This window comes from Pleurodeles waltl, chromosome 8 (assembly GCF_031143425.1).
Source record: "Pleurodeles waltl isolate 20211129_DDA chromosome 8, aPleWal1.hap1.20221129, whole genome shotgun sequence".
NCBI classification, from domain to species: Eukaryota; Metazoa; Chordata; class Amphibia; order Caudata; family Salamandridae; genus Pleurodeles; species Pleurodeles waltl.
The window spans coordinates 712,261,484-712,289,018 of NC_090447.1; the positions used below are offsets into that span (position 1 = coordinate 712,261,484).

The window sequence follows — 27,535 nt, forward strand, 5'->3', positions numbered from 1 at the left end:
TACAAAAGATTTCTATCATCTTCAACCATTACATGGAGCGGGTTGGTGCTCTTCTCACAGATAACCACCCTAAGATTCACCAATATGCAAATGATACATGACTCTACTTGAAAATCTCCTCTCCTTTAGAGATCAAGCACCCTAACTCTGTTCACCCAGATGTCCAGTGCCTACCTGAAACACAATCCAACCAAGACAGAATTTGTGTTATTTGCTGAGAACAATAAACAGGAAGGAGTACAAACATGGCTCAAAGACATGAACATTAATGGTTTAAACTTCAACTTTCACTGAATGCCAAGTCACTTAGATTTCCCGTGATCACCAACCTCACCCTCAAGAAACACACTGTCAAAAAGCAAAGACTGCCTGCTACCAGCAACCCCTTCTGAAGTAAAACAGTTTCTTTGAGAAAGCAACTTCAGAAGTGCAGTTCAAGCCCTCATACTCTTGCTTCTGAATGTTGATAATGCCTTACTCCATGCCTCCCTTATGACACACTGGTAACCTTTAGGGGCATTCTTCACGTCCAGCATGTCTCATCCAGGGCTTGAAGAAATATGATCTTGTCAACCTCATCCTGATGGAACGACATTGGCTTCCCTTACTGTCCCACGTCATCTTCATAACAAGTAGCATAATTTTCAAAGCTACCATGACCAGAACCTTGCTTAACTTGCAGACAACCTCACCATGTCTGGTGGTCTTTGCACAACAGCAGCCAGGACACTATCAGACTGCAGACTAAAAAGTATATGGAAAAAAAAAAAGACGGCAGGCTTTTTACATCTATTCACCCAGGATCTGGCTCAACATCCCTCTATCAGGACCACAGTTGAGGAACAATTTGGAGTCTCACCTCTTTAAAGAACACATCACAATGCAATAACCTTCCAGATCCTAGCTTCCTCTCTTATTACTCGTTGACTTTATGCTTGCCGTTGACCTTGTAGAGTTCTCTGCTGCCTTTTGGCACCATTTGCCTTATAGAAATATCATATATATACATGCATTTCCAGTTCATCTACAAGGTATGAAAATGCATAAACAACTTAACAAAAATCTGAGTGTCTGTATTGTATCACTTTCATAAAAGAAGTATACGTGTCACAAAAAATTGCAGTGTATAAAGTTACAAAATTATACAAAAATGTTCTGAAACTAGATTATGGACATGCGGATTACAGGTTCTACAATTTCTTGAAAGTGCCTGAGTTGGTCAATTGGTAAATATTTGTTTGATTGGCCCCAATATGACATGTAATAAAGTAATGACACAATTTAAAGGTAAACTTGTGTTTCCTATATTATAAGCAGTTTGTTTAAAAAGTTGTTTGTCCTATCTTTTACAGAAGAAATTGATAGCTCTTCAATGTCAGATGATGATAGGAAAGAAATAGTCAACATCCAAACTTGGATAAATAAGCCTGATGTTAAAAACCATTTTCCATGTAACGAGGTGAAGGAAAATGGGCACATGTTCCCAAGGTATGTTTCTGTTCTCTACTCCATGGAGTTTGAACAATTATGAAAATACATTTTGATGAAGGGGCGAATTGATAAGGCATGCTGCAAAATAATAATTTTGAGTAACATTAAAGTAGACCACTCTGAAAGTAAAAATGTGGGCCCGAACATAAGATTGAAGTGGGAAAAAAAGTGTGGAGGACTTGTTTGCTGCATTGCATCAGACACAATTTGAAAAACAACAATCCTAAAAATAATCAGTTTAGAAAAACTATTGAAACATTTGAATTATAAAATTGGGACTATGTGGATCATTCAAAGACATAGAGCTTCAGAAGCTAGCACTAAGTATCTTTTACCCATAGAAAAAACACTGTGAAGCTTGTCTGGTGTTGGCAATGGGCTGAGTGGGGAATGCCTTCAAACTATCCAAACGTTGGTAATGTGAAATTTAATATGGTGTGTGTTGCTTTTGTTGCAAATATAAGGTTGTATTGTGACTCGGTGGGTCAGTTTGTTCCAGTCAGACCTTCATCAGAAAATCCCCTTCTTTATGCTTTCTTTGTTCCGTCTTCAGGCACTTGTCTTATTCATTTTGGTGATTTCAGTCATCATCCCTTGCCCTCCTTTTTTTTGTTTTTTGTTTTTCTTTTTTTTTTAGCCATTCGGCGATGCTTGTCATGCCATTTTGAGCATGTAATGTTCACATTAACCAGGGATCAAAAAGCAGAGAGTTCAAGAGGCAGGAATCTTTGTGCAGGACTTGGCCACATCCTACAAGTAATTGATTTGTAAATATAACATGTATGAATAAATGGAAAAGTTACGTTTTGAAAATGGCCAAGCTGATGGGGGTTTTGAAACTCCTTATGTAGTGTTTCTGGTCAGTCAAGGCTTTTGTTGTAATTAATTTATAAGTGGTAGAAAATGTCAACATGACAGACATATTCATATTTTTCACATTTCTATTTTTTTTCTAGTGTAGAAGTACTTTTCTGCATACAGTCATACTCAGTGTCTGGACAATCTTAACAGGCCTTCCATTCATTTGATGTCATAATGCTATTGTCAAGTCACCCTATAGCAGTCTGCTGTTAGATAGGCGGTTTCTTATGTGGACCATTTGATCCCACTTAGTCTAAACACCAGCCTAGTTCCCTCACATGTCTTTGCTTAGTGTACTGTTTCTCACATGGTATTGTCCTGTAGCTCGTCCTATACGATCATCTCAGCTACAGTACGGAGTTCCATTATAAATTGATGGCATTGCAGGGTAAAACGTGCCATCATATCCATGTAAAAATTAGCTGACATTTATTTTCCACCATAAACGTGATCTTTGGATCCTACTAATATTGAAACTACATCAGAACATGGGTGGCCATGTTTTTTTCAATACAATATTGATTGATTTCCAGTAGTGTTGATCCTTTCCAACCTCTGGAAATAGCCAGCCAATAAGAGCAGCATGCATCATACTGTCACAGTTACCAGAATCGGAAATAGCATTTTCTAAAATTATATTTTTATGGGGTATAGATGGTTTTGATGAAGAATAGATGTCATTGTAAGTGCTACATCCAACAATCTACTAGTCAAGGCGGTACAATATATCAAACATTTGCACTTTGTACCTCAACTACATGTGGGTGGCTCCTCAGATTGACTATCCCATGCAGATAACCTACTAGACATATGAAATAGTACACATATTGTTTTGCAATGTTTTTTCAATTTCTCTAGATGTTAATCATAAATTAAACTACTAGATGCTAAAAGCTCATCAGGAGTTATCTGTAGTGTTAACGTCTGAGGCTTTTTAACTAACTTAATTATCCTTCAGTGTATTTAGGGATTACACATATATTTACTTAATAGAGGGAATCCTTCTGAGATTATAGAACATATCCTGCTGATCATAATGGTCAAGATTAATCTCTCAAGCAAGAAACATTTTTGTGAGATATTCCCGATCTGGAAATTACTGAAAAATGTTGTTTTGGGTAATCCATACTATTGCTGAGGATCAGATAATGTTTTTAATACGCTTCCTGAATATAAATATGAAATCTACAGAGTGCCAGCCTTTTGATAAATGCTTATATTTGAATCAAAAGCAGTGAGACAATTTGAATCTCCACAAAAAGCTTGTAGATTCAAACCAGATACAGTATCTTGACGCATTATATACCACCAACTTAGTGGATTCAATACATCATTTTAAAGGCAAATTTATTGTAATATTCAAATGTATTATATATGGGTCAATAAAAGGTACATGACATGTCTCAAAACAAAATGTAAAAGAAAGAACCCACTCAATATCTTAGGATTCTTCTGTCCATTGAGGTCTTGAAGAAAAAAATCTGAATTGTGGCACAGCATCTTTACACCATTTGCAACGTAGTAATTCACAGGCCTTCCTTGGTTTTGTAGTCCCAAATGAAATAAGAGAACAGGTTTAAAAGTCCTCTTTACTTGTACTCTTGCATTGTTTTTATTTTCCAAGATTACTCAAAGATAACGACTCTGCCTCAGAGTACTTGGTGGGTATGTCTGTAATTGAAGATTAATATCAATACAAGGAATGATGATGATGTCAGTTCCAATACAAATCCACACATCCAGTAATAGCCCCAGTCATAGTAGTACACATAATCCACATAAAAAGATAGCATGGGACAGGTGCAGTATTGGTGTAGCTACCCTGTCACCGTGTAGATGGCCGGACTGGCGAACCAGAGCATGGACTGCTAAAACAAACCACCAGTGTACACTGTAAAAGTAATAATACAGTCCATATGTTTAGTATGTCCAACATAGGAGATTTGTTTATTGCATGAGAAGTCAAGAAACCGTGAGCTCTTCAACAGTGCAGCAGCCAACACGTGTTTTGTCCTCCGGACCTTATCAAGACTGCAAATAATCCAGTGAAAAACTAGTTGATATTAATCTCTCTATGTACAATGATTTTAATGACTTTAACAAGACACACCCTAAATACAGTAGACCACAGTACTGCTGTATATAGGAAGATAAAACTCCACACATACATGGTGTAACAAAAAAAAAACCATGAAACTATTTGCAAGTGATAGGAGTACAACATTCTCCAAAGGACATGTATATCTTCTTGCAGGGTGGAATAAAGGCCCACAGTGTCATGTGAAGTGACAATATAATAAAATAGTGGCCAAATTAAGGATGTAAAGACCAACATGCAAAAGAACTTAAGCACCATGTATCATGATGAAATTGGTGCAGAGACTCAGTGATATATGTATATAATGAGATGATAAGAATGAGGAGATAATTACCTAAAACTCTAGTCTTAGAGTATTGTAACAAATTACATGGGATGGAATGTAACCATCAATCTCCTAATATACAAGAAAGGCAGGAGACAGTAATGAGTAAAGGGAAGAGTGGTTTAGTAAAAAGAAATATAAATAAACTCCAAGTCACTGTGGTGTAAAATAACTGAAAACAGAGTTGTAACCTGTAGTTGTCTTATTAGTCCAAGGTAATTCGATGAACATGAAGACCACATTAGAAAATAAACCTGGGGAGACGAGAAAAGAGGAGGGTAAACGCCCCTTTACTGCCAAATCAGTGGAAGAGGCAAAGAGAAATGCAGTTAAAGAAGAAAACAAATCTTACCAAGTGTGTTATAGCCTGTCACAGTGCAAATGTGATGAGAAAACGGTGAATCTTTAGATTTAATGTTTCATGAAGGTCGAAAGTAATTATTAATAAAGGGCATGATAAGCCTAGGCTTGTGGTGGTGCCATGATAAAATGAGCATGGATATGAAAAGAGGACTGGCAAATGGCTACGCGGAAAATCACAATTGTGGCCATTATAGAGTAACTAACCAGGACCCCAGTGTCCGTGCTCTCTCTCCTAAATGTAGTTGTTGTTTAACTTTTACACCTCACAGTTGACATACTGGTGCACCCATGGAAGGCCCTAGTAGTTGGTACTTGGGTACCCAGGGCCCATGCAAACTGAGACTACAGGCCTAACATTGCAGTCTGTGTGAAATGGTGCATGCACCTTTAATTCCATATATAAGGCTTGTCCTTAAATCATGGTCACTGCCTCACAGCGATCATGATTTAAGGTGACCCTATAAGTCATCCCTAAGGTAGACCCTATAGCCTAAAGGCAGGGTGCATGGTTCTAAGTGTGAGGGCACCCCTGCATGAGCAGAGGTGCCCCTACAAAACCAAACACTATTCCCTGGGCTTTGTAAGTACAGAACGTTGTCTTAAGGTGTGTAGTGAATACTGGTCCAAACGAGTGGTCCAACTACATAATGGCTTCACTGAACATAGGCATGTTTGGTATCAAACATGTTGGAATCATGCACCTACACTGATTCCAGTGCTAGTTGCATGACACCATGTACTCTGGGGGTCCCCCACAGTCTGCCTGTGCAACCTTGCAGGGTCTGCATGCCAGTCCGTGCTGCTGCCGACCCCAGACCCTGTTCTGCCCTCTTGCTGCTGAGCTTAACTCAAGTAGGGGATCGCAGAACAAAGGATTTCCTGTAAGATAGAGGTGTAACCACCTCTTCTTTTAAAATTTCTCTGTGCTGGGGAGGGGGTGCCTCTGAGCTCCACCAGACTGCTTTGAAGGGCTCATTTGCTGTTCTCCTGTTGCTGTTTGTACCAGTGCAAGAACCCTGGCCCCCTCTCTGGTGCCAAACTATCAAAGGACACAGGAGTGACCACCCCCCTGTCTAGCTACTCCCCTAGAGAGGTGCACAGAACTCTGCCAGGTGGTCACTTGATTCTGCCATCTTGGAAATAAGATGAACAGAGGCCCCTGGGAGCATGTGACTGGTTAGTTTAGCTGGGTGATGTCCCTAATCACCCTTGATAGGTGAGTCACTGCAGTAGGTGTCCACCCCCTTTCTAGGTTCCTTAAGGGGTCCCCTGAGGGTGGGACCACAGATTCATCTGCAAGACTCCAGGAACCGTCTGCAGGTTTCCTCTGCAAGACGTTTCTGCTTCCTGGACACCGGAACAGCTGCTGTACTTCACTGGAACCACAAGCAAGACTGTTAGCAGTAGGAGGGCTCCAATTGCAACTTTGTTTCCAGGTTCTACAAAGACTCCTGCAACCCGTGGCCATGCATCCTCCAGATTCACTGAGACTCTGTCTGCACTTAGGAAAGCAAGAAGGAATCTCCCTTGGAGTGAAGGAGTCACTCCCCTGCATCCACAGGCATCTCAACGACGACAAGCGGCTTGTGGATACTGCTGGCCCATGGACTGTCCAAGGCTCTGCAGCACAGGTGGTGGTTCTGTGGTTCCCCAGAGGTCTGACCTATCTTCCTTGCAACTGGGAAGTTTGTTGTCCCTCGTTGGAGCTGCTTGGCTGAAACCTCTGTGCACTGCATCTGCTTGTCGTTGCCAAGGCCTGTTGGCTCTTCAGTCAGTAGACCTCCTAGCTTCAAGAAGCCCTGGCCTCCAGCACTCTCCAGCTCCAAGAACATCATCCTCCCTGCAATTCCTGTGAAGTGGGCATCCATCTTTCCTTTGCTGTTGAGACCTTCATGTGAACCCCTGTTGCCAGAGGGTCCGACTAGGGTCTCCAACAATTCCTGCTGGCACTCCTTGCTGAGGGCTGGCCCTGACCTACCTACCAAGGTTGGGTGAGCTGGACCTTGCTGGTCCCCACAGATCCTGCAAACTCCTTGCCATGCTTCTCTGTATTTGCCTAGGCTTGTTGGTGGTCCCGCTGACCACCAACACCCTCTGCAATATGACGACTGGTGTGGGACACCTCGTAGATGACTCCTGAGATCTTCCTGCCTTTCCTGGACTCCACAGCTGCACTTCTTTGTCCACCATCCTTCAGGAAGCATTACAGAGAAGGGTGGGCATTGCCCTCCTGCACCTCCTGGGCACCTCTGGGTTGTCTGGACCCTGCCCCCTCTCTCCTTAGGTCCTCTTCTTTCCGGAATCGACGCTTGGGTTCCACTGGCTTAGTACACAAGTTGCGACAACTGTAAGACAACCGAGATCCCTATTGACTTCAGCAGGAGGTTCCGACACAACTGCAGCCCTATTCGCCTGGGCTCCCTGGTGTAGATACTCCACTGCTCTGGGTATCCACGGGTGGGGGGGGGACAATCCAACATCTCTTGTCCCAACAGGTTTCATTGGGGTTCTCTGGGAAGGGTCCTGAAACGCAAAAACTCCAACTGCGCCTCCCTCATGTTAGCCTATGGACACTGACCTGAGATTTCTACTCTGCACATGGGCGCCAAGGGAATCCTACCTACTTACCTTTCGGGTCTTAGTACTTCTCCAGTCCTGAGGGCCCTTCGGTGGTAGTGTTGGTTGGGAGTGACTTTCGCATTCCATTTTGTATTTTTTTTAGTATATGTTCCTACATAGTTTTCTAACACTGGTGTGTTTCTTTCCTTTGTGTACTTCACTGACTGACCTGTGTGGTATTTTTAACCGCTTTATATCCTCCTGGATAAGCCTTAGCTGCTGTCTGCAGATACCCCTATAAGAACTTTGATTATCTAGTTGCCTGCACTAAGGTTTGCCAGGATTCAGTCAGGGTGCCTCACCTATAGGTGACCACCATATACTGAGCCAGCCTCCTACAATATTGTTGAATTAAATCACAAATTATATTCAGGTAGAAAAGAATCAGGTAACTCATAGTCCTCCTCTAAAAATGAAAGAGGTCAGGTCATTCATGTTCCAAACGTTTATGCAACACTTTTTTTCTTTCCATCTTTTGAGGAACAAAAGCCTTATTTTGTTTTTTAATGTACTTATTATTCCAAATTAGGGAATTCATAAAACATTGAGGAGAGGAAAAATGAGAAAATATTTGATTTAGCAAAAAAGTATTTTAAAATATTTTAAAATATGATATTGTAATCCCCGACTCTGATACGCAGCAGGATAAGCATTGTATGACTCAGTCGCAGGCACGAGCCTTGCCTTTTACATTGGACCCTGAGCCCGTTTACTATTGGTTAGGCCTTAGAATGAATGGGAGGGCTTGCTAGACCCTTTAGAATACCAGCCCCATGAAGCTATGGTCTGGCATCGCCCCACACTGGGGGACCCAAGTTTCATGACCAACACCCCACCCCTGAGAGCTTGTGGCCCAAACCTCTGCCTCCCATGGCATGTTTCCTTCTGTTCCCCCGCATAAGGAATCCAAAAGGTTGGACTTACTTGGGAAGAAGATGTTTTTTTCCACCCGTCTTGCAGTCTGTGAAGATAGCATTCCTTTTGGGCCAGTATTCCCGTACGCTGTGGGACACGGTTGCGCAGGTGCTGCCACAGGTCTTGGAAGAGGCCAGGGCTGTATTCTCTCAGGTTGTTGCCTTTGGGAGAGAAGCAGCAATGTTAACAATCCGTTGTGGACTTCACACGACTGACTCAATGGGCATAGCGGTTTCATCAACAGTGGCCCTGAGGTACCACACGTGGCAGGGGATGTCTGGCTTTTTAGGGGATTTCCAAGCTTCCTTTTTGGACGTGCCCTTTGATGGCACTCGTCTCTTCAGATACAAGGCAGTCTTGGCGCTTCAAGGATTCTTGGGCTACCGCCTGGTCCTTGGGCCTCTCAGTACCCCACTTGTTCCCACAGTCTGCCTTTCACCTCTATTGTGGCTACAGAATGGGCCTCCAACCGCTTCCATTCCAACCAGCCACCGTGGCTTTCATGCTGGGCAGCCTCTGCGTGGCCAAGGGCGCTGGATCCACCAACATTGCGGATCAGGTGGTGAGTAGTCTGAATAGTCTGCTGCTGCCCATTCTGCAGCAACCTCTAAACTTTCCTAGTCTGACTCTCCTCCACCATGGACCGGTTGGTGGCAGGATTTGCCATCACTTACTTTGCTGGTAATCCATCATGTCAGACAGGTGGGTTTTGCAGATAGTTCAAAGGGGCTACTCCCTCCCCTTCTAGAGTGCCCCTCCATCCATGCCACCATCCTATGATCCGATGACTGATGGAGGATCACTTGTCCCTTTTGCACGAGAAAGTTACAGCTCTCTTGACCAAGGGAGCCATTGAGAGAGTTCCTGTGCCAGAAGTAGGTTGTGGGTGCTATTCCTGCTACTTTCTGGTCCCCAAAAATGACATGGGCATCCGACGTATCGTAGACCTTCGGTCCCTCAATCTCTTCCTCAAAATGCTTGCCTTGGCTAAGGTTCTATCTGCCCTGTACCCAGGGGACTGGATGGTAGCATTGGACTTGCGGGATGCTTATTTTCGTATCCCCATCCTGCCTGCCCACAGACATTATGATTCGTGGTACGCCACAAGCACTTTCAGTTCACCGTGCTCCCTTTGGCATTACCAGCATCCAAGGTGATCATGGTGGTTGCAGCTCATTTGCGGAGATCTGTGGTATTCACTCTTCCCCTATTGTGACAACTGGCTGTTGAAGGCGGGCTTGCCCCAGGCTGTCACCCACCTCCGTACTACGGCAGACCTCCTGCATTCACTGGGGTTCACTATAAACGTGCGAAAGTCACACCTGACTCCCTCTTAGACGCTCCCTTTCATTGGAGCTATTCTGGACACAGTACAGTTTCAGGCTTACCTTCCCGAGTGCCGAGTCCAGGATGTTCAGGCTACGATACCAGTGTTTCAGCCGCTGTCTTGAATTTTGGTGAGAATGACTGAGGCTTCTGGGCCTCATGACCTCTTGCAGGATGCTGGTGACGCATTCCAGATGGCATACTGGGCCTCTGCAGTGGGACCTGAAGTTCCAGTGGGCACAGCATCAGGGGAATCTCTCCGACAAGGACCAGATCTTGGAGGGAATTGTGAAAGATTTGCAGTGATGATTAATGAATAGTGATTGGGTCAGAGGCAGATCCCTCTCCCTTCCCTGACTGGATATGACAGTAGTGACAGATGCTTCACTCCTGGCATCGGGTGGTCACCTGGAAGAGGCAGAGATCAGAGGTGTCTGGTCTCCGGCGGAGTCCGGATTCTACATCAAACTGTTGGAGCTCCGGGTGATCAGACTAGCATTGAAAGCATTTCTTCCCTCTCTCAAAAGGAAGGTAGTACAGTTGTTCACACACAACACCACTGCCATGCGGTACTATATCAAGCAGGGCAGAGTGGGGTCGTGGAACCTTTGTCAAGAGGTTCTATGCCTCTGGATGTGGCTGGAGCAGCAGAGCATATCCCTGGTTCAACATCTGGTGGGCTCTCTGAACGTCACAGCAGACAAACTCAGTTGACACTGCTTATTCGATCTTGATTGATGCTTCCAACCAGAGGTGGCGCAGGGTCTCTTTCAGCAGTAGGGAGAGCCTTCGTTAGATTTATTTGCCTCTGCAGAGAGCACACAACGTTAGCAGTATTGCGCATTGGTTGGAGTTTCCCAGGCGCCACTAGCTCAGGGCTCTTTGTCTCGAGTGGAGCTCAGGCCTCTTGTACTCCTATTTGCTCCCATACCACTTCTGCCCAGAGTTCTCAAGAAAATCAAGAACAACCAGGCCCAAGTAATCCTTGTGGTACCGGACTGGGATCCCAAAATATTGAGCATGGCCATCGATCCTCCAATCTGACTACCCCTTCAGGAGGATCTTCTGTCACAACACCAGGGGATGGTTCTCCACCTGAACCTGTGCAGCCTCTGCCTTCTTGCGTGGAGACTGAGCGGCAGCAGTTGACAGCTTTTAACCTTCCGCCTGAAGTCTGGAATATTATCTTGGAAGCTAGGCATCCCTCTACCAAAACCATATACACATATTGTTGGAAGAAATGTGTGCCTTGGTGCACAGACAAGTCTGTTGACCCCCACTCGGCCCCCCTCTCTCTGAGGTTCTGTTGGTTATACTTTCTTTAGTCCTGCAGGGCTCTGCTTTGGGCACTCTCAGAGGTTATTTGTCTGCAGTCTCTTCTTTCTTACGGCTGCCTGCTTAGCCTTCTTTGTTTAAATCCCTATTGTTAATAGGTTCCTTAAAGGCCTTGTATGTATTCCCCTTCCTCATTCATTATGCCTCAGTGGGACATGAATTTGGTTCTTACATTCCTGAAATGTGCTCCTTTTGAGTCTCTCCACAATTGTTCTCTAGGGCTTTTTTCCGTTTGAAAACAGCTTTCCTTGTGGACATTACATCTGCCCGCAGGGTGAGTGAGCTGCAGGCATTATCTAAGCCTCCCTACCTTTCCATCTATCCTGACAAAGTGGTGCTTCGCACACGGGCCTCCTTTCTTCTGAAAGTGGTTACGCCCTTCCAACTAGGTCAATCCATCACCATGCCTGCTTTTTACACCCACCCACATCCTTCTAAGGAAGAGGAGAGACTCTACCGCCTGGACAAAAAATGAGCGTTTGCGTTCAACCTTGATCATTCCAAAGAGTTCCTGGTGGATGATCAACTCTTTGGTCATGTGCATGTGAAAGAACTTCGGGCAGTGCAGAAGAGAACATCTCCAGAAAGGTTGTACTCTGCATTAAAATGTGCTACTCATTGGCTAAATAGCAATGCCCTGAGGGCTTGTGTTCTCATTCCACGAGAGCTAGAAACGCAACCACTACATTAGCACGCAGAGTTCCAGTCCTGGACATCTGTCGGGTAGCAACGTGGGCATCTCTGCACACGTTCACCAAACATAGTTGCCTGGACAGTCAGATCAATAGGGACAGGCACTTTGCCCGCTCAGTCCTGCAAGGTTTTCTGGTGTGATCATAGTTCGCAGACCCACCTCCGGTCATGGTATTGCTTGGGTATCTATTCTAGAGTAAGGAATCTGCAACTAGTTGTCTCTATCAGATGGACAATTTACTTACATTCGGTAACACCTTAAATGGTAGAGACAGTATCTAGTTGCAAAATCCTGCGCCAAGATGTCACCTATATAGGCCCGCCACATCCTATCCATTTCAGATGAAGGACGCTGAGTCGATCAACGCACTGCACTGGTTGCTGATGAACCGCGATTGGGTCAGCGACAGACCCCTCTCCCCGCCCCACCCAAAGCTGACTGTAGTGACAGATTTGTCACTCCTGGCTTGGGACGACCATCTGAGAGAGATGGAGATAAGAGGACTCTAGTCTCCAGTGGAGTCTTGGCTCCACATCAGCCTTTTGGAGTTTCCCTGGCATTTAAAGCCTTTCTTCCTTCTGTCAATGGAAGGCTGGCTCAGGTGTTCACAGACATCACCACTGCATGTGGTATTACAATAAACCGGGCCAGGTTGGGTCGTAGACCCTCTGTCAAGAGGCCTTCAGGTCTGGACACAGCTGTAATGTCAGAACATATCCCTGGTGGTTCAACACTTGACTGGCCCTCTAAACGCAGAGCAGACAAACTCAGCTGTTGATGCCTAGTGGATCACAAATGACATCTCCATCCAGAGGCGGTACAAGGTTTCTTCAGCAATCGGGGAGAACCTCAGTTAGATCTATTCACCTCTGCAGAGAACACACAGTGTCGCCACTACTGCACACTGGAGTATCCAAGGCGACTCTACCTTGGAGAAGCTTTTTATTTTGAGTCGAGCTCAGGCCTACTGTGTGCCATTCCACTAGTACCACCTACCTAGATTTCTCAAGAAGGCCCAAGTCATTCTTGTTCCTTCAGTTTGAGCATGGACCATTTTGTATCCTGCACTCCTGAGCATGAGCATCGGTCCTCCGATCAGGCTATCCCTTAGGGAGGATCTACTGTCACTGCCATAGGGAAGGGGCCTGCACCCAGACATAAGCATGCTCCGCTTTCTTGCATGGAAAATGAGCAGCTGCAGTTGACAGTTTTTGACCTCCCAGCAGAAGTCTGCAATGTCATTTTGGCAGCCAGGCATCCCTCCACCAAGACAGTATATGCCTGCCTTTGAGCACAAACTTGTGACGTGGTGTTCTGCCAGAAATGGTGATCCCTGTTCTGCACATTTGTCTGAGGTTTTGATGATTGTTCTCAAGTTAGCCTTGCAAGGCTTCGCTTTGGGCACAGTTAAAGGATATTTTTCAGCCATATTGGTGTTTTTGCGGTTGCTCGATCAGCCCTTGCTGTTTAAGTCACCTGTTGTGACTCATTTTCTAAAAGGACTGCAACATATATTCCTTCCAAATCCCTTCATCATGCCCCAAATGGCCTTGAAATTAGACTTGACCTTCTTGATGTGCTTGTCCTTTGAGCCTATGCATAGTTGCCTTCAACACTTTCTGACCATGAAAGCGGACATTCTAGTTGCCATTATAGTGAGTTTGCAAACTGCTGTCACTCTCTATGCATCTTCTTTACACAACTCTTTTCCCAGACAAACTGGTTCTGAGAACCTGCATTTTCCTACCAAACGTGTTGACACCTTTTCATGTAGGCGAGACCATCACGCTGCCAACCTTCTTTGCCACACATCACCCTTCAAAAGAGAACGAAAGACTCCACTGCCTGGACCCAAAAAGAGCATTATCGTTCTACGTCAATCATACAAAAGAGTTCCAGATGGACAATCAGCCCTTCATTGGGTTCGTTGGGGGCAAAGAAAGGAAAGGCCATGTCGAAATGGACTATCTCATGATGAATTATGCTATGCATAAAATCTACTGTACACTGGCCATTAAGCAGTGCGCTAAGGGCTTGCTTGCATGCTCATTCCACCAGAGCAAAGGATGTGACCACTGCACAACCTCATGGAATACCTGGCCTGGACGTCTGTCAGGCACTGACATGGCTGTCTCTGTATACGTTTATCAAGCACCACTGCCTGCACAGTCAGGTACATCATGACAGGTACTTTGCCTGTTCGGTCCTCCGGGTCATCTTGGTCTAAATCTGTTTGCAAGCCCACCTCTGGATACGTTTTGCTTGGGAATCTATTCTAAGGGATGAAATCTGGAGGAAGAAGTCACTGTCAGATAAACAAGTTACTTCCCTTCGGTAATGCCTTAGCTGGTAGAGACTCGACACTCTACATAGGTCCATAGTATCTGCACACTGGTTTGCTAGCATTCTGTCATTGTTCTTTGCTTCCGGTTGAGAAATGTCATTAAAAAAAAACTAATGTCTGCATGGTGGATGCTGCCTTTATAGGCACCATGCCTGTCACTTCTGGCATGGATGCTGCCTGACGCAGACCCAATCAATGCCACCTACCGATGCACAAAGGTTTTGCTTGAAAATTTCCAATCTAATGCCTGGGGAATATTCCGAGGTAAGGAATCTGCGGCTAAGTAAACTCTCTACCAGGTAAGTAACTTGTTGTTTAGACTCGTACTCTGACCAGAGCCAACGTTATGAAAATGACAGTGGAGGGGATGGGGAAGAGTTTCCCCTCCTTAAGATGGAGACAAATAATATATGAATCCACAAGATGCCACTGGGTCAAATACCTCATCCAGTACTGGACCGGTTTCCCCACAAACCAGCAACAGAGGAAAGGAGATCTTTTGCATCTGTCAGTAGGTAAGCTGCTGAAGTCCTTGACTTCACGTCCCCACTGAGGAAATAAAGATAAATGTGCTCACTGTGGTCCTTTAGCATGGCCAGGTACCAAAAGAACCTCTTCTGACATTCAACAAGGTCCTCCTTGACACATTGTTGGGTACTGGACCTAAACTATGTTCTGGCCCTCCAGTTAATAGCCATGTCTCACACACCCCTCGACCAGCAACAGACGACCTAGACTTTTTAACCCAGCATCCAATTCCTGAGAGTTTGATGGTGCATGGTCCCTCCAGCAGAACACACCCTAGCACCTTTTCAACCACTTCCACTGACAAACGTATGGAAAAATATGGCAAGCAAATTTTTCTGTGGCCTGTCTGATCCTGAGGGTGATCAGTGCCAGCTACCTTCTAGAATTTTATACCAATTAGCTTTGGGAGATGGTTGGTGAGATCTTACCAGCAGCCCTAAATGACATGCAGTCTTCCTTGTCCTAAGAAATTCAGAATGGCCGTGATGCAGCCATACTTACCATTCACTTGGGCCAAGACACCACTGATTGTCTGGGAAGGTCTATTGGGTTGCCCCAGCACCACAGATGAATGAGATCCACAGGCTTCTCTGGGATGTCTAGGCATCCCTAATGGACATGCCCTTTGACTATTTCCACCTGTTTGACAAAATGTTGGACTTAGCCCTAGAGCTTTTTTAAAGTGAGTCAAACCCTGACACACTTTGGGCTTTTCGGTTCCAGTCCAGTAATCCACTCAGCTTTTAATTCCTTTTTGGGGGTGTACTGGGTTCTTGGCATATCATCACTGTCAAACCCTGCCACCCACAACCCACACAACAGTCTTCTCAGTCCTCTCGAGATTCTCAGTCCTCTCGAGATTGGGGCTGTAAGCCAAATAGACACCTACTAGGCCATCAGTTACAGTGTAAGTTGCAATCCTCTATCCCTCCAGCAACAACTTCAAAACCTCTCTAGTGTACCCTTAGTGGCACACAGCCAACCTGTAGGAGGCATGGTGAGCCACTTTCTCCAGGGAAGACCGAGCATTAAATCCGACAGGTGAGTTTTCAGATTGTCCAAAGGGGCTACTCCCCGCCATTCCTTCTTGACCCACTACACCGATCACCTACATAAGAGCAGGTTTTGGAGGACTATCAGTCAATTTTGCCCAGGAGGTGCAGACGCCTTTAGCCAAAGGAGTCCTAGTGAAGATACCACCCTCAGAAGTGGGGAATGGATGTTATTCCTGCTATTTCTTTGAGCTGAAGAAGGACGGAGGCTTCTGTCCTGTTTTAGACATCTTCCCTCTGAATGCTAAAGGACAACTTCAGGATGCTCATACTGGCCCAGGTTGTATCTGCCTTGGATCACAGAGACTAGATTGAGGTGCTAGGTCTGGAGAATTCCTATTTTCACTTCCCTGAACTGCAGCCCTGAAGATGCTACTTGTGGTTTAGGCTTTGAGCATTTTCGGTTTGCAGTGCTCCCTTTCTGGCTTCCCAGTGCCTCTTTGGTGTTCACAAAGGTGATGGCAGTGGTTGTTGTGGAGTCAGTCTTCCACTACCTTGTTGACTGACTTTGAAGGTGGGTTCTCCCCAGTTTGTCAAGCCCCACCTCCAGATGATGGCAAATCTCTTGACATTGATGGGGTTCTTAATCAACCAGCCACAATCATACTTTACTCCCTCACAGAAGCTCCTTTTCATCTGAGCTGTCCTGGATATGGTGTGCTTTCAAGCCTTTCCTCTCTACTAACATGTCCAGAACATTCAAGCTTTAATCCTGATGTTTCATCTTTTGTCCTGGGTCTCACTGATGATGGTGTAGGAAAGTACCATCTTGCCTGGCATGTTACCCCCATTTTTCACTGTATATATGTTGTTTTAGTTGTATGTGTCACTGGGACCCTGGTAACCCAGGGCCCCAGTGCTCATAAGTGTGCCTGAATGTGTTACCTGTGTAGTGACTAACTGTCTCACTGAGGCTCTGCTAATCAGAACCTCAGTGGTTATGCTCTCTCATTTCTTTCCAAATTGTCACTAACAGGCTAGTGACCATTTTTACCAATTTACATTGGCTTACTGGAACACCCTTATAATTCCCTAGTATATGGTACTGAGGTACCCAGGGTATTGGGGTTCCAGGAGATCCCTATGGGCTGCAGCATTTCTTTTGCCACCCATAGGGAGCTCTGACAATTCTTACACAGGCCTGCCACTGCAGCCTGAGTGAAATAACGTCCACGTTATTTCACAGCCATTTTACACTGCACTTAAGTAACTTATAAGTCACCTATATGTCTAACCTTTACCTGGTAAAGGTTAGGTGCAAAGTTACTTAGTGTGAGGGCACCCTGGCACTAGCCAAGGTGCCCCCACATTGTTCAGGGCCAATTCCCCGGACTTTGTGAGTGCGGGGACACCATTACACGCGTGCACTACATATAGGTCACTACCTTATATGTAGCTTCACAATGGTAACTCCGAATATGGCCATGTAACATGTCTATGATCATGGAATTGCCCCCTCTATACCATCCTGGCATAGTTGGCACAATCCCATGATCCCAGTGGTCTGTAGCACAGACCCTGGTACTGCCAAACTGCCCTTCCTGGGGTTTCACTACAGCTGCTGCTGCTGCCAACCCCTCAGACAGGCATCTGCCCTCCTGGGGTCCAGCCAGGCCTGGCCCAGGATGGCAGAACAAAGGACTTCCTCTGAGAGAGGGTGTTACACCCTCTCCCTTTGGAAAATGGTATGAAGGCAGGGGGGGAGTAGCCTCCCCCAGCCTCTGGAAATGCTTTCTTGGGCACAGATGTGCCCAATTCTGCATAATCCAGTCTACACCGGTTCAGGGGACCCCTTAGCCCTGCTCTGGCGCGAAACTGGACAAAGGAAAGGGGAGTGACCACTCCCCTGACCTGCACCTCCCCTGGGAGGTGTCCAGAGCTCCTCCAGTGTGCTCCAGACCTCTGCCATCTTGGAAACAGAGGTGCTGCTGGCACACTGGACTGCTCTGAGTGGCCAGTGCCACCAGGTGACGTCAGAGACTCCTTCTGATAGCTCCTTCAGGTGTTAGTAGCCTATCCTCTCTCCTAGGTAGCCAAACCCTCTTTTCTGGCTATTTAGGGTCTCTGTCTCTGGGGAAACTGTAGATAACGAATGCAAGAGCTCAGCCGAGTTCCTCTGCATCTCTCTCTTCACCTTCTGCCAAGGAATCGACTGCTGACCGCGCTGGAAGCCTGCAAACCTGCAACTTAGTAGCAAAGACGACTACTGCAACTCTGTAACGCTGATCCTGCCGCCTTCTCGACTGTTTTCCTGGTGGTGCATGCTGTGGGGGTAGTCTGCCTCCTCTCTGCACTAGAAGCTCCGAAGAAATCTCCCGTGGGTCGACGGAATCTTCCCCCTGCAACCGCAGGCACCAAAAAGCTGCATTACCGGTCTCTTGGGTCTCCTCTCAGCACGACGAGCGAGGTCCCTCGAATCCAGCAACTCTGTCCAAGTGGCTCCCACAGTCCAGTGACTCTTCAGTCCAAGTTTGGTGGAGGTAAGTCCTTGCCTCACCTCGCTAGACTGCATTGCTGGGAACCGCGACTTTTGCAGCTACTCCGGCCCCTGTGCACTTGCGGCGGAAATGCTTTGTGCACAGCCAAGCCTGGGTCCACGGCACTCTAACCTGCATTGCACGACCTCCTAAGTTGTTCTCCGGCGACGTGAGACTCCTTTGTGTAACTTCGGGTGAGCACCGTTTCACGCATCCTCGTAGTGCCTGTTTCTGGCACTTCTCCGGGTGCTACCTGCTGCTAAGAGGGCTCCTTGTCTTGCTCGACGTCCCCTCTACCTCCTGGTCCAATTTGCGACCTCCTGGTCCCTCCTGGGTCACAGCAGCGTCCAAAAACGCTAACCGCATGATTTGCAGCTAGCAAGGCTTGTTGGCGTTCTTTCGGCGGGAAAACACTTCTGCACGACTCTCCACGGCGAGAGGGATCCGTCCACCAAAGGGGAAGTCTCTAGCCCTTTTCGTTCCTGCAGAAACCTCAGCTTCTTCTGTCCAGTAGAAGCTTCTTTGCACCCGCAGCTGGCATTTCCTGGGCATCTGCCCATCTCCGACTTGCTTGTGACTTTTGGACTTGGTCCCCTTGTTCCACAGGTACCCTAGATTGGAAATCCACAGTTGTTGCATTGTTGGTTTGTGTCTTTCCTGCATTATTCCTCTAACACGACTTCTTTGTCTTTAGGGGAACTTTAGTGCACTTTGCACTCACTTTTCAGGGTCTTGGGGAGGGTTATTTTTCTAACTCTCACTATTTTCTAATAGTCCCAGCGACCCTCTACAAGGTCACATAGGTTTGGGGTCCATTCGTGGTTCGCATTCCACTTTTGGAGTATATGGTTTGTGTTGCCCCTATCCCTGTGTTTCCCCATTGCATCCTATTGTAACTATACATTGTTTGCACTGTTTTCTAAGACTATACTGCATATTTTTGCTATTGTGTATATATATCTTGTGTATATTTCCTATCCTCTCACTGAGGGTACACTCTAAGATACTTTGGCATATTGTCATAAAAATAAAGTACCTTTATTTTTAGTATAACTGTGTATTGTGTTTTCTTATGATATTGTGCATATGACACTAAGTGGTACTGTAGTAGCTTCACCCGTCTCCTAGTTCAGCCTAAGCTGCTCTGCTAAGCTACCATTATCTATCAGCCTAAGCTGCTAGACACCCTATACACTAATAAGGGATAACTGGGCCTGGTGCAAGGTGCAAGTACCCCTTGGTACTCACTACAAGCCAGTCCAGCCTCCTACAGATGGCTCTGAGGCTCTCTGGCCGCAGAGCCTCCTACATCCTTCTTGCCGTCAATGCCACATAGCACATGGCAGCCCAGCCGTGGGATCTGAAATCTCAGTGGACCAAGGTACAGGTGCCAGAAGATGGTGCAAAAGAACTGCAGTGGTGGTTGCTCAGTTGTAATTGGACCAGCAGCTGCCCTGTTCCTACTCAACCCAGAGTTGATAGTGGTGAAGAATGTGTCACCACTGGGTTGGGGAGGCTATCTAGTAAGGTGGGGTTCAGAAGACTCCACGTCCATTTGCTGGAGGTGCTGGTGATTTGCTTTAAGACCTTCCTGCCCACCAGGAAAGGGAGGTGGTGCAGATTCTCACTGACAATACTACCACCATTTTGCACTGCAGCAAACAAGGATGGGGAAGGGTCCCGTGCCAGGAGGCTCTGTACCTCTGGAACTGGTTGACGTGTCAGGGCATTTCCCTGGTCGTACACCACCTGGCAGGATCTTTAAATTCAAGTGTGTAAAACTCAGCTAACAGCCTCTAGTGTATATACATATAGCCAAAAAGTTTTGCATTTCCTCTTTTCACTCTTTTCTAAAGTGCTGAAAAGTACTTCTAAACTTTCAAAAAGTTCTTAAAAGTTTAAAAAGTTTTTTTTCTGTCTTTCTAAAAAGTTCTGAAAACTTTTTTCTCTTTTTCTATCACTTTAACTCTCTCTAAAAAATGTCTGGCACAGGCCAAAATGTTGATCTGTCCAAACTTGCATATGATCACCTTAGCTGGAAAGGAGCAAGGAGTCTCTGCATAGAGAGAGGTTTGAGTGTAGGGAAGAATCCTTCCTTGGAACTGTTACTTAACAAGCTTAGAGAACAAGATAAGGCTATAAGTGCCCCATCTGTTGAAAAAGTACCTAATAGTTCCCAATCTGATTCAGGGACTCCCCCAGGAAAAGATTCAGGAAAGAAACTTCCTAGCCTGCCCATTACTAGACAGTCTAGCATAGTTGGTAATGATGGAGAGCCACACCATACAAATAGTGTTGTCTCACATCATAGCAAAAGCATTTATTCTCACCATACTGATAGTGATGTTTCTGTTAGCCAAGCTGTTAGGGTGGCTTCTGTAAGGGACAGGTCTCCTTCTGTTCATTCCCATCATACCTCTGTATCTAGGAATGTCCCTCCCACCAACCCTGATGACAGAATGTTAGAGAGGGAACTCAATAAGTTGAGGGTGGAACAAACCAGACTGAAGCTTAAAAAGCAACAGCTGGATTTGGATAGACAGTCTTTTGAACTAGAGAAGGAAAGACAGAAGTTGGGTTTAGAAACCCATGGTGGCAGCAGCAGTATTCCCCATAGTCATCCTGCAAAAGAGCATGATTCCAGGAATCTGCACAAGATAGTTCCCCCTTATAAGGAGGGGGATGACATTAACAAGTGGTTTGCTGCACTTGAGAGGGCCTGTGTTGTACAGGATGTCCCTCAAAGGCAGTGGGCTGCTATCCTATGGCTATCATTTAGTGGAAAAGGTAGGGATAGGCTCCTTACTGTGAAAGAAAATGATGCTAATAATTTCCAAGTTCTTAAGAATGCACTCCTGGATGGTTATGGCTTAACCACTGAACAATACAGGATAAAGTTCAGAGAGACCAAAAAGGAGTCTTCACAAGACTGGGTTGATTTCATTGACCATTCAGTGAAGGCCTTGGAGGGGTGGTTACATGGCAGTAAAGTTACTGATTATGACAGCCTGTATAACTTGATCCTGAGAGAGCATATTCTTAATAATTGTGTGTCTGATTTGTTGCACCAGTACTTGGTGGACTCTGATCTGACCTCTCCCCAAGAATTGGGAAAGAAGGCAGACAAATGGGTCAGAACAAGGGTGAACAGAAAAGTTCATACAGGGGGTGACAAAGATGGCAACAAAAAGAAGGATGGTAAGTCTTCTGACAAGGGTGAGGACAAATCTAAAAAAGAGTCTTCATCAGGCCCACAAAAACACTCTGGTGGGGGTGGTGGGCCCAAATCCTCTTTTAATCAGAACAAGGAAAAGAAACCATGGTGCTATTTATGTAAAATAAAAGGCCATTGGACAACAGATCCCAGTTGTCCAAAGAAAAGCACCAATGCTCCTACCACTACAACCCCTACTGCTACCCCTAGTGTCCAGACTAATAGCAGTGGTGGTGGGAGCAAACCTACTAATAGCCAATCCAAGGGAGTAGCTGGGCTCACTATTGGTAACTTAGTTGGGGTTGGCCTTGTTAGGGAGGCCACAGAGGCTGTGTTAGTCTCTGAGGGGGCTATTGATTTAGCCACCTTAGTTGCTTGTCCCCTTAATATGGATAAGTACAAGCAGCTACCCCCAATAAATGGTGTTGAGGTTCAGGCCTACAGGGACACTGGTGCCAGTGTGACTATGGTCATAGAGAAACTGGTCCACCCTGAACAACACCTACTTGGTCACCAGTACCAAGTAACCGATGCTCACAACAACACACTTAGCCACCCCATGGCTGTTGTTAATCTCAACTGGGGGGGGGGGGTTACTGGTCCAAAGAAAGTTGTGGTAGCCACAGATTTACCTGTAGACTGTCTACTAGGAAATGATTTGGAGACATCAGCTTGGTCAGATGTGGAGTTGGAAGCCCATGCAGCAATGCTGGGCATCCCAGGGCATATTTTTGCTTTGACAAGGCCTCAGGCCAAAAAGCAAAAAGGACAGGGAAGCTTGGATCCTGGAACAATGGACCAAGTGCTCCCTAAAGCTAGGGCTAGTAGAAGCAAACCACTTCCTACTATCCCTCCCTCTACAGTGGATTCTACTTCTGAGGAAGAAGAATTCCCTCCCTGTGCAGAACCTACACCAGAGGAGCTGGAAGCAGACACTGCTGAGCTTTTGGGTGAAGGGGGGCCTGCCAGAGAGGAGCTGAGTGTGGCACAGCAAACCTGTCCCACATTAGAGGGTCTCAGACAGCAAGCTGTCAAACAGGCTAATGGGGATGTCAGTGACTCTCACAGAGTTTACTGGGAGGACAACCTCTTGTACACTGAGCATAGGGATCCTAAACCTGGAGCTGCCAGGAGATTAGTGATTCCTCAGGAGTACAGAAAGTTCCTCCTAACCCTGGCACATGACATTCCCCTAGCTGGGCATCTAGGACAAATGAAAACTTGGGACAGGTTTGTTCCCCTGTTTCATTGGCCTAGAATGTCTGAGGACACAAAGGAATTTTGTAAGTCCTGTGAAACCTGTCAAGCCAGTGGCAAGACAGGTGGCACCCCAAAGGCACCCCTTATTCCACTGCCTGTGGTTCCCTTTGAAAGGGTAGGGGTTGACATAGTTGGCCCCCTTAACCCTCCTACTGCTTCAGGCAATAGGTTTATCTTGGTGGTAGTGGACCATGCCACAAGATATCCTGAAGCTATTCCTTTAAGGACCACTACAGCACCTGCAGTGGCAAAGGCCCTCCTGGGAATATTTTCCAGGGTGGGCTTCCCAAAGGAAGTGGTATCAGACAGGGGAAGCAATTTCATGTCTGCATACTTAAAGGCCATGTGGAAGGAGTGTGGTGTAACATACAAGTTCACAACACCCTATCATCCACAAACAAATGGACTGGTGGAGAGATTTAATAAAACTCTCAAAGGCATGATTATGGGTCTCCCTGAAAAACTCCGCAGGAGATGGGATATCCTTCTACCATGCCTCCTTTTTGCCTACAGGGAGGTACCCCAGAAAGGAGTGGGCTTCAGCCCCTTTGAACTTCTTTTTGGACACCCTGTTAGGGGTCCACTCACACTTGTAAAGGAGGGTTGGGAACAACCTTTAAAAGCTCCTACGCAGGATATTGTGGATTATGTACTTGGCCTCAGATCAAGAATGGCTGAGTACATGAAAAAGGCCAGTAAAAACCTTCAGGCCAGCCAAGAGCTCCAGAAGCAATGGCATGATCAGAAGGTTTTTTTGGTTCAGTACCAACCAGGGCAGAAAGTGTGGGTCTTGAAGCCTGTGGCCCCAAGAGCACTCCAAGATAAATGGAGTGGACCCCACACAATTGTTGAGAAAAAGGGAGAGGTCACCTATTTAGTTGACTTAGGCACTGCAAGGAGTCCCCTTAGGGGACTCCATGTAAACCGCCTGAAACCCTACTATGACAGGGCTGATCTCACCCTGCTCATGGCAACAGATGAGGGACAGGAAGAAGACAGTGATCCTCTACCTGATCTCTTCTCTTCCACAGAACAAGATGCTCTGGTGGAAGGTGTAGTTTTGGCTGATTGTCTTACTGCTGAGCAGAAAGACAATTGCATAAACCTCCTAGATCAATTCTCTGAACTCTTCTCTACTGTGCCAGGTACCACTTCTTGGTGTGAGCACACTATAGATACTGGAGACAGCTTACCTGTCAAAAGTAAGATCTATAGGCAGCCTGACCATGTCAGGTACTGCATAAAGCAAGAGGTCCAGAAAATGTTAGAACTAGGAGTGGTTGAGCACTCTGACAGTCCATGGGCTTCTCCTGTGGTACTTGTACCAAAACCCCATTCCAAAGATGGAAAGAAGGAAATGCGGTTTTGTGTAGACTATAGAGGTCTCAACTTGGTAACCAAAACTGATGCTCACCCTATACCCAGGGCAGATGAGCTCATAGATACACTGGCATCTGCCAAGTATCTAAGCACTTTTGATTTGACTCCAGGGTATTGGCAGATCAAATTGTCAGAAGATGCTAAACCTAAAACAGCATTTTCAACCATTGGAGGACATTACCAGTTTACTGTAATGCCTTTTGGTTTGAAAAATGCACCTGCCACTTTTCAGAGGTTGGTGAACACAGTCCTGCAAGGGCTGGAGGCTTTCAGTGCAGCATATTTGGACGATATAGCTGTCTTTAGCTCCAGCTGGGATGATCACCTGGTCCACCTATGGAAAGTTCTGGAGGCCCTGCAAAAGGCAGGCCTCACTATCAAGGCTTCAAAGTGCCAGATAGGGCAGGGTAAGGTGGTTTATCTGGGACACCTTGTTGGTGGGGAACAGATTGCACCACTTCAGGGGAAAATCCAAACAATTATTGATTGGGTTCCCCCTACCACTCAGACTCAGGTGAGAGCCTTCCTAGGCCTCACTGGGTATTACAGGAGGTTCATTAAGAACTATGGCTCCATTGCAGCCCCTCTTAATGACCTCACTTCCAAAAAGATGCCTAAAAAGGTATTATGGACAGCAAACTGTCAGAAAGCTTTTGAGGAGCTGAAGCAGGCCATGTGCTCTGCACCTGTCCTGAAAAGCCCTTGTTACTCTAAACAATTCTATGTCCAAACTGATGCATCTGAATTAGGAGTAGGGGCAGTCCTATCACAACTTAATTCTGAGGGCCAGGATCAACCTGTTGCTTTTATTAGTAGGAGGGTGACCCCTAGAGAAAAGCGTTGGTCTGCTATAGAGAGGGAGGCCTTTGCTGTGGTCTGGGCTCTGAAGAAGTTGAGGCCATACCTGTTTGGCACTCACTTCATTGTTCAGACAGACCACAAACCTCTACTTTGGCTAAAACAAATGAAAGGTGAAAATCCTAAATTGTTGAGGTGGTCTATATCCCTACAGGGAATGGACTATACAGTGGAACATAGACCTGGGAGTAGCCACTCCAATGCAGATGGACTCTCCAGATATTTCCACTTAGACAATGAAGACTCATCAGGTCATGGCTAGTCTTATTGTCCTTCGTTTGGGGGGGGGGGGGTTGTGTAGGAAAGTACCATCTTGCCTGGCATGTTACCCCCATTTTTCACTGTATATATGTTGTTTTAGTTGTATGTGTCACTGGGACCCTGGTAACCCAGGGCCCCAGTGCTCGTAAGTGTGCCTGAATGTGTTACCTGTGTAGTGACTAACTGTCTCACTGAGGCTCTGCTAATCAGAACCTCAGTGGTTATGCTCTCTCATTTCTTTCCAAATTGTCACTAACAGGCTAGTGACCATTTTTACCAATTTACATTGGCTTACTGGAACACCCTTATAATTCCCTAGTATATGGTACTGAGGTACCCAGGGTATTGGGGTTCCAGGAGATCCCTATGGGCTGTAGCATTTCTTTTGCCACCCATAGGGAGCTCTGACAATTCTTACACAGGCCTGCCACTGCAGCCTGAGTGAAATAACGTCCACGTTATTTCACAGCCATTTTACACTGCACTTAAGTAACTTATAAGTCACCTATATGTCTAACCTTTACCTGGTAAAGGTTAGGTGCAAAGTTACTTAGTGTGAGGGCACCCTGGCACTAGCCAAGGTGCCCCCACATTGTTCAGGGCCAATTCCCCGGACTTTGTGAGTGCGGGGACACCATTACACGCGTGCACTACATATAGGTCACTACCTTATATGTAGCTTCACAATGGTAACTCCGAATATGGCCATGTAACATGTCTATGATCATGGAATTGCCCCCTCTATACCATCCTGGCATAGTTGGCACAATCCCATGATCCCAGTGGTCTGTAACACAGACCCTGGTACTGCCAAACTGCCCTTCCTGGGGTTTCACTGCAGCTGCTGCTGCCAACCCCTCAGACAGGCATCTGCCCTCCTGGGGTCCAGCCAGGCCTGGCCCAGGATGGCAGAACAAAGGACTTCCTCTGAGAGAGGGTGTTACACCCTCTCCCTTTGGAAAATGGTGTGAAGGCAGAGGAGGAGTAGCCTCCCCCAGCCTCTGGAAATGCTTTCTTGGGAACAGATGTGCCCAATTCTGCATAATCCAGTCTACACCGGTTCAGGGGACCCCTTAGCCCTGCTCTGGCGCGAAACTGGACAAAGGAAAGGGGAGTGACCACTCCCCTGACCTGCACCTCCCCTGGGAGGTGTCTAGAGCTCCTCCAGTGTGCTCCAGACCTCTGCCATCTTGGAAACAGAGGTGCTGCTGGCACACTGGACTGCTCTGAGTGGCCAGTGCCACCAGGTGACGTCAGAGACTCCTTCTGATAGGCTCCTTCAGGTGTTAGTAGCCTATCCTCTCTCCTAGGTAGCCAAACCCTCTTTTCTGGCTATTTAGGGTCTCTGTCTCTGGGGAAACTGTAGATAACGAATGCAAGAGCTCAGCCGAGTTCCTCTGCATCTCTCTCTTCACCTTCTGCCAAGGAATTGACTGCTGACCGCGCTGGAAGCCTGCAAACCTGCAACATAGTAGCAAAGACGACTACTGCAACTCTGTAACGCTGATCCTGCCGCCTTCTCGACTGTTTTCCTGGTGGTGCATGCTGTGGGGGTAGTCTGCCTCCTCTCTGCACTAGAAGCTCTGAAGAAATCTCCAGTGGGTCGACGGAATCTTCCCCCTGCAACCGCAGGCACCAAAAAGCTGCATTACTGGTCTCTTGGGTCTCCTCTCAGCACGACGAGCGAGGTCCCTCGAATCCAGCAACTCTGTCCAAGTGGCCCCCACAGTCCAGTGACTCTTCAGTCCAAGTTTGGTGGAGGTAAGTCCTTGCCTCACCTCGCTAGACTGCATTGCTGGGAACCGCGACTTTTGCAGCTTCTCCGGGCCCCTGTGCGCTTCCGGCGGAAATCCTTTGTGCACAGCCAAGCCTGGGTCCACGGCACTCTAACCTGCATTGCACGACCTCCTAAATTGTTCTCCGGCGACGTGGGACTCCTTTGTGTAACTTCGGGTGAGCACCGTTTCACGCATCCTCGTAGGGCCTGTTTCTGGCACTTCTCCGGGTGCTACCTGTTGCTAGGAGGGCTCCTTGTCTTGCTCGACGTCCCCTCTACCTCCTGGTCCAATTTGCGACCTCCTGGTCCCTCCTGGGCCACAGCAGCGTCCAAAAACTCTAACCGCACGATTTGCAG

At 46.5% G+C, this 27,535-nt stretch overlaps 1 protein-coding gene across 4 annotated transcripts in view; it reads left to right on the top strand.

The window, feature by feature from the left end:
- Window positions 1-27,535, top strand: part of TBC1D23 (TBC1 domain family member 23) — a 552,903-nt gene that overhangs the window by 471,352 nt on the left and 54,016 nt on the right. For all 4 annotated transcript variants that reach the window (XM_069204869.1, XM_069204866.1, XM_069204868.1 and 1 more), the window contains one exon: window positions 1,353-1,488. In XM_069204869.1, the coding sequence (XP_069060970.1) occupies window positions 1,353-1,488 (136 nt within the window). The remainder of the gene's footprint in view (window positions 1-1,352; window positions 1,489-27,535) is intronic.